At 44.6% G+C, this 7,443-nt stretch overlaps 1 protein-coding gene across 1 annotated transcript; it reads left to right on the top strand.

The window, feature by feature from the left end:
- The first annotated feature begins 730 nt into the window (after positions 1-730).
- Positions 731-6,517, top strand: sox18 (SRY-box transcription factor 18). The gene is made up of 2 exons (XM_053316897.1): positions 731-1,268; positions 5,147-6,517. Exons 1-2 carry the CDS (start codon positions 851-853, stop codon positions 6,496-6,498), a joined length of 1,770 nt encoding a protein of 589 aa, XP_053172872.1. The 5' UTR covers positions 731-850; the 3' UTR covers positions 6,499-6,517.
- The last annotated feature ends 926 nt before the right edge of the window (positions 6,518-7,443 follow it).

The raw sequence follows: 7,443 nt of genomic DNA, 5'->3' as shown, positions 1-7,443 counted from the left end.
TTCTCAGTTGGGCAGAAACAATGGAATCTCTCTGATTACATCTCCCTGTACAGGCGGACAGGGTGTGTGTGTGTGTGTGTGTGTGTGTGTGTGTGTGTGTGTGTGTGTGTGTGTGTGTGTGTGTGTGTGTGAAGCTTCAGCATGGGGGGTGGGGGGGGTGAGGGGGGGTAGGAAAGGGTGGCGGTCACGGAGGAGGAAAGAGGGGGAGGCAAAGTTTTGGACCTCCCCGCTCCCTCCTTTCTCTCTGTCTCCCACACACACTGGTCCCGCCCCCTCACGCCTGGCTGCACTCTCATTGGTTCAATTCCCAGCTATATATTTATCTGATTGGTCAGGGTGGGGTATATATACATAGCGTGGGTTGGTTAAATCTGGCCACAAGTTTCAAAACTTTCAAACAGGACAGACAGACGAGAGACAGTGAGTCAGACGGCTGAGTGACGGAGGGGGGACCGAGCTTCACCACACACTCCAAACAAGAACTGTTGTCTTTGAGAGAGAGAGAGAAAAAAAAAAAAGAAGAGTGAAGAGTGAAGAAAAGAAAGAGGCAGAGTCATTGTGGATCATTTTCATCAGGGGGAATATCCTGCACCAGAATTTGTTTGTTTTCTCTTCCTTCCTTTCTTTCTCCTCTTCCCTCTCTCCTCTCAGATCTCGATGTTTTTCTTTGGAATCTGTTTTTCTCCAGATCCGTCTCGCTCCTCTCTTCATCTCGCTCCTCTTCCTCTTTGTGTTCAATTACAACTTTTTTCCAGAACTTTGCAACCCAACAAACTGACACAGACGTTTTCAGAATCTCACTCGGACTAAAAAAAAACCAGCCAAGCTTGAACCCGAGCCCGGCTCTGGAATGAATTTAACCGAGCCGTCTCTCCTGCACCCCGGCCGGGGGTCCCTCAGGGGTCCGTGGGCTTCTGGGACTCCGAGCCCTGCCTCTGATTCTGAGATGGGTTTTGAGCAGAGCCTCTCTGGAGACTGCAGCTCTCCTGACGGCGGCGGCGGCGGCGGCCTCGGGACAGGAAACATGAGGAGAGCAGAAACCAGGATTTCTCTGACGCCCGGTTCAGGAGGACAGAGTCCGGACCTGAGCCAGGCGGGAGGACTGGGAGGACTGGGAGGACTGGGAGCAGCTGATGGGAAGGCGGCGGGGGGCGAGCAGAGGATCCGCAGGCCCATGAATGCTTTCATGGTTTGGGCTAAAGATGAGAGGAAGCGGCTGGCTCTGCAGAACCCGGACCTGCACAACGCCGTGCTCAGCAAGATGCTCGGTAAGACCCCAGACTCATATAACATATATATATCAGCAAGATGCTCGGTAAGACCCCAGACTCATACAACATACAACATATATATATAAACTATAAAACTTTATTTAAAGCATCAAAACTCTGCAGAGAATCCAGACTGTTAACTTAAAGCTTGTTAAAAGTGTAAAGCATCAGATGTTCTCATGCATTCATCTTTAACTTTAATGAAGTGTGAACTCTGCAACATCAGGACAGTTAAATCATCCCAAAAAGTTTAACGAGTACGCACAAATAGACAACTGCACAATTACACAACAGCTTTTACGCTAAAGACATAAATGCTCTAAAACTGCATTAAATAATAATAATTATTATTATTTATTTATTTTTCTGCACTTTAAAGACGCATCTCAATTTCAGTGTGCTTTGTACAATGATAATAAAGACTTTCTATTCTGTTCTATATATTCTATTATACTCTATTATATTTCGATTCTATATATTCTATTTCTATTCTATGAATTCTACTCTATTCTATTATAATGATACATTTTATTTATAGGCGCCTTTCTTGGCACTCAAGGACACACGTTTAGGCATCTATATATTATATTATATTCTATTCTATTCTAAGTTTTGCTTTATTAAATAAAAGTGTGAACTCTGCAGCATCAGGACAGTTTTAAAAAGTTTCAGAGTATACGAACAACTAGATTACACAACAGCTTCTACACTGCTAAACACATAAATGCACTTATTCTATATTATTCTATTCTATTCTATATATTCTATTATATATATTCTGTTATATATATTCTATTCTATTACAATGATCAATTTTATTTATAGGCGCCTTTCTTGGTACTCAAGGACATGAATGTAGGCTTCTATATATTCTATATATTCTATTATAATCTAAGTTTTTTTGTTTTATTGCTGAAGTGACAAAACCAACATTTGAGTCCCAGTTGAATCCATAAAGAACATCATATAATGAAAATATCTGGCACATAAATCTATAACATGACTACTCAGTATGAGGTCTGATAAATACATCACATGACATCATCTTTAAACATCATACATCAATCCAGCTCTAACCTGAAGGTCCTAAATCTAACTGCTACTATCACACCTGGTTTATTTAATCCAGGTAAACTGCAGAGGGGGGGTTAGGGTTAGGGTTTTTTTTTAACTGAAGCTTTGTTGGACTCTGTGAATGTGTGTTGGCAGCTTTGAGTTTCACGTGTTAACAACTTCACTCTTTGGCCCCGGAGCTGTAAACTGACATCTGTGCTAAATTATTATTGGCTGATTGGCTGATGGTCAAACTGTACTGTACAGCTCCTCCTGTTAGATGTCTCAGCTGATGGTTTATCTAAAAATCATATTTCACTCTTTTAAAATCCACCCAGGTGAGAATGTGAAGGTGTAAGGCGTGAGCAGAGATCGTAAAAATGAAGAGAAATCAGGTTATCTAGAAAGTCCAGCAGCATAAATCACTTCCTGTCTGTCTGTCCATGAGCTCATTATACTGTGAACACCAGACTTTATAAAATAAGGACTGTAGATATAACAACATAAATCCTAGCTGACCACAACCGCTGTTCTCCTGCAGCCAGGGGACAAGGTTTACGACTACCTTTAAAACCAAGCTGGGGGGGGGGGGCGAGGGGGAGAGAAGGGCGAGGGGGGGGTTAGGGGTAGGGTTTTTTTTTTTTTTTTTTTGGAAATGAAGTGAAGTATCAGTTTAAAAGGAGCCAATGAAGTTTAGGGTTGAAGGTCTAAAGCAGGGGGTGTCAAACATGCGGCCCGTGGGCCAGATACGGCCCGCCGAGGGGTGCGATCCGGCCCACTTGCCATCCTGTTTTCTTTTCTTTCCTTCCATCTGTCCTCCCTACCTTCCTTTTTTCCTTCTGTCCTTCCTTACATCTGTCCTTCCTCCGAATCTTCCTTTTTTCGTTCCTTCCTTCCTTCCATCTGTCCTTCCTCCCAACCTTCCTTTTTTCCTTCCTTCCATCTGTCCTTCCTCCCAACCTTCCTTTTTTTCCTTCCTTCCATCTGTCCTTCCTCCCAACCTTCCTTTTCTCCTTTCTCCGTTCCTTCCTTCCTTCCTTCCTTCTGTCCTTCCTTATATCTGTCCTTCCTCCCTTTCTTCCTTCTGTCCTTCCGTCTGTCTGTCCTTCCTTCTTTTCTTCCTTCTGTCTGTCCTCCCTTTCTTCTGTCCTTCCTGCCTTCCTTCCTTCTGTCTGTCTGTCCTTCACTGTCTGTCCTTCCTACCTTTCTTCCTCCTTCCTTTTGCTTTTTATTATGAGATCAGATTGGTCTGTATGTGGCCCTCGAACTAAAATGAGTTTGACTCCCCTGGTCTAAAAGCTACACAGACGATGCAGAAGTGTTAATATCTACATTTATCACACATTTGTTCCTTATTATTAAAATTCTTCCTGCTCATAATGATAAAATGATAAAAGCACATTCAGCAGGTTTTAAAGTTCTTCTCTCTCTCTCTCTCTCTCTCTCTCCTCTCTCTCTCTCTCTCTCCTCTCTCTCTCTCTCTCTCTCTCTCTCTCATCTCTCTCTCTCTCTCTCTCTCTCTCTCTCTCTCTCTCTCTCTCTCTCTCTCTCTCTCTCTCTCTCTCTCTCTCTCTCTCTCTCTCTCTTCTAAGCGTTATAAAGACATTTCCCATTTAAAATCAACAGCTGGTGATGTTTGGACACAGCTTATGATTAGTACTGTAGGTTTCAGAGTGAGCGCTACGGTCATTATCATTTATTTATATTGTTATTTGGTTTTATTCATATAGACCCTCTAATGTCAATGTCATCTTTATTTATATAGCACATTTAAAAACAGTCAATGGCTTAATTACCAAAGTGATTTATATTAAAAATAAATAAGAAACAATAAGACAAACAATAAAAGCAATAAAAACTAAATAATATAGAGAAATATAACCAATAAAAGCAGCTATAATCCACACCTACCAAAGGATCAACAGGATATTATATAACATTTACATTATAAATACATTTATTTTGTAATTGACTATTTGGTTTCCACACTGTGTTAAAAGCTTCAACACAAAAACTCCTAAAAGGCTCCTAACCCTTACTCTCATAGTGTTTATACATGTTTTATATTGTATATGTTGGTTAAAGCACGGTATGAGTCGTTCTCGTCTCCTTTTTGTTTCTTTATGAATAAACATATCAACCAAAACGCTGCTTGACAGACGGATTAATAATTAATATGAATTGTCATTTTGAACAAATTGCATCATTTATAATTCATATAGAGAGTTTACTGCTTGATAGAGGCGATGATGTCACAGGCAATGATGTCACAGATGATGTCAGTGTAGATTAAAACAACACACTACTGCATTAAAAGAAATCATGTACTATTGTCAATCTTTATATCAGGGGTGTCAAACATGAGGCCCGTGGGCCAGATACGGCCCGCCGAGGGGTGTGAGCCGGCCCACTTGCCATCCTGTATTCTTTTCTTTCCTTCCATCTGTCCTTCCTATCTTCCTTTTTTCCTTCCTTCATTCATTCGTTCCTTTCTTCCTCCTGTCCTTCCTTCCATCTGTCCTTCCTCCCTACCTTCCTTTTTTCCTTTCTTCATTCCTTCCTTCCTTACATCTGTCCTTCCTCTCTTTCTTCCTTCCTTCCTCCCTCCCTTCCTTCTGTCCTTCCTTCTGTCTGTCCTTCACTGTCTGTCCTTCCTACCTTTCTTCCTCCTTCCTTTTGCCTGTCTTTCCTTCCTTCCTTCCTTCCTTCTTTCCCTCCATCTTTTTACTGATCCGGCCCCCGAACTAAAATGAGTATGACTCCCCTGGTCTGAGGGTTAAATCCTTAAACATGTTCTCACTTACCTTCTCCGTGTTTTCCAGGTCAGTCATGGAAAGCCCTCAGCGCTCCAGACAAGCGTCCGTTCGTGGAGGAAGCCGAGCGTCTCCGGGTGCAGCACCTCCAGGATCACCCCAACTACAAATACCGACCTCGCCGCAAGAAGACCACCAAGAAACTCAAGCGGGTGGAACCGGGTCTCCTGCTGCACAGCTTGGCCCAAGGCGGGGGGCTAGGACCCGGCATCAGCACTCTGGGTCCAGACGGCGTCTCTGGAGGTTCTGCTTACGGACATCCAGGCGCTCACCATCAACACCATCACCACTCCCACCACCTGCTGCCCTCTTTGGGTCACTTCAGGGACCTGCAGGCTCCAGGACACCAAGACTTAGAAAGCTACGGCCTCCCGACTCCAGAGATGTCCCCGTTGGACGTTCTGGACGACGGAGCCGGGGAGTCGGTGTTCTTCCCTCAGCATATGCAAGAGGAGGCGGGGATGGGAGGAGGATGGAGCGGCTACCATCATCACCTTCATCATCACAACCCGCATTATAGCCATCACTATAGCAACAACAACCACGGGCTTCATAACTCGATGCATGCCGCAGCAGCTGCGACACACGGTCAGGGTTCAGGGATGAGCGTAGCAGCCGGTGGCATCGGCTCCAGTTTGAGTCCAGGGAGAAGCTCCAGGATGACGTCGGTGGAGTCGAGTATGACGTCAAGCATGAGCTCCGTGACTTCGGCGTTGGCGGCGGGTTCTAGGTTAAATCCGAGTCACCACATCGCCTTGAGGAGTCCTGTGAAGTGCCAACCACCGCTCCCTGACTCCTCCTCTTCCGTCTCCTACCACCAACCGTCAATCAGCCTGGCGGAGACGATAAAACCCCACCAGACCTCCCTGAGCTCCGTCCCCGTCAGCTACTTCAGCCAAATGTATGGCAGCGGCGCCCCGAGTGCTCCCCACTTCACTCCTTCTCACCTGGGGCAGCTTTCACCTCCTCCTGAAACATCTCCATCCACCTGCTCGTCCTCCTCCATCCCTCCATCCACCTTCATCCCCTCGGTGCACTTAGACCATTCGAATCCAGACTCCTCCTCCTCTGGACATTTAGCGTCTTCTTCCTCTGTCGAGTTCTGGTCTGAGGTGGACAGGCATGAGTTCGACCAGTATGTGAACGTCGGGAGGAGTCGGGAGGATGCTTACGGAGGTTGCGGGGGCGGACCTAAAGTCCTATTGGGGCGGAGTAGTAGTGGCCTAGGCAGCAGCATTAACAGCAGTGTGAACAGCATCATGAATGGTGCAGGCGGGTGTGACGAAGGAGTCAGCCCTCTTATATCTGCTCTGTCTGATGCTAGCAGTGCTGTCTATTACAGTGCATGTATCACTGGATGAATGACTCCATGAACTCAAAGTGTGCAACATGATAAGATGAGAAGTGTGCCAGGAAGATTAGTTTTGGCTCTCGCTTTCAAAGTTAAGTCCATGGCTCTGTTCGAAACCCGAAATACTTTCCTACTACTCGTACTCGTATGTGATTTAGAGTCTGTGAGAAGTTCCTGGATGGTTTACTAGATGCATCAAGAGCTGACTACTCACACTCACATTACCCAAGATGCAACGCTACTACTCACACTCACATTACCCAAGATGCAACGCTACTACTCACACTCACATTACCCAAGATGCAACGCTACTACTCACACTCACATTACCCAAGATGCAACGCTACTACTCACACTCACATTACCCAAGATGCAACACTACTACTCACACTCACATTACCCAAGATGCAACGCTACTACTCACACTCACATTACCCAAGATGCAATGCAACTTCTGATAAAAAACGGTGGTTTCAAGTTAGCTACAGCGAGGGTATGTTCGCTTCCTGTTTTCAGAATAAAAGCACCATTTCTATCGTTATGGTTTTCTTAATAATAAAAGGTAACAGGTGTTTTATTTTGTGAAAATGACAGGAAGTGCGTTACTCGCTACGGCTAACTTGAGCGGCTCCGAATTCTCAGGAACAAAACTTTAAACAGGTGTTTTATTGTGAAAATGACAGGAAGTGACTGTAAACAGGTGTTATTTGGACAAATTAGCGTCACATTGTGGATCTAAAGGGTTACTTTACGTTCTTCCTAAAAAGGTTAGAAATGTGGATAAAGTGGTTTATTTACAGAGTTAGAGCTAAAATGAAATCAGCTTCAGCCTGATGATTTCAGCTCGGGTAGGAACCAAATGCATTGTGGGTAATCGTGTAAATGGCCTGCTTACTATGTGGTCCTTTAGTGTGTAGTATAGAAGTATGTAGTATGTAGTATGCGGTTTCGAACA

This window comes from Scomber japonicus, chromosome 4 (genome assembly GCF_027409825.1).
Source record: "Scomber japonicus isolate fScoJap1 chromosome 4, fScoJap1.pri, whole genome shotgun sequence".
Lineage (NCBI taxonomy): Eukaryota > Metazoa > Chordata > Actinopteri > Scombriformes > Scombridae > Scomber > Scomber japonicus.
The sequence above is the reverse complement of the archived record's forward strand: the minus strand, read 5'-3'. Positions and strand labels throughout refer to the sequence as shown.

What these genes read in the sequence shown, in the direction of transcription:
- sox18 (XM_053316897.1), top strand. Translation starts at nt 851, where the DNA reads ATGAATTTAACCGAGCCGTCTCTCCTGCACCCCGGCCGGGGGTCCCTC. An exon ending in CGTGCTCAGCAAGATGCTCG is followed by an intron (nt 1,269 to 5,146) that starts GTAAGACCCCAG and finishes CGTGTTTTCCAG; the next exon opens with GTCAGTCATGGAAAGCCCTC.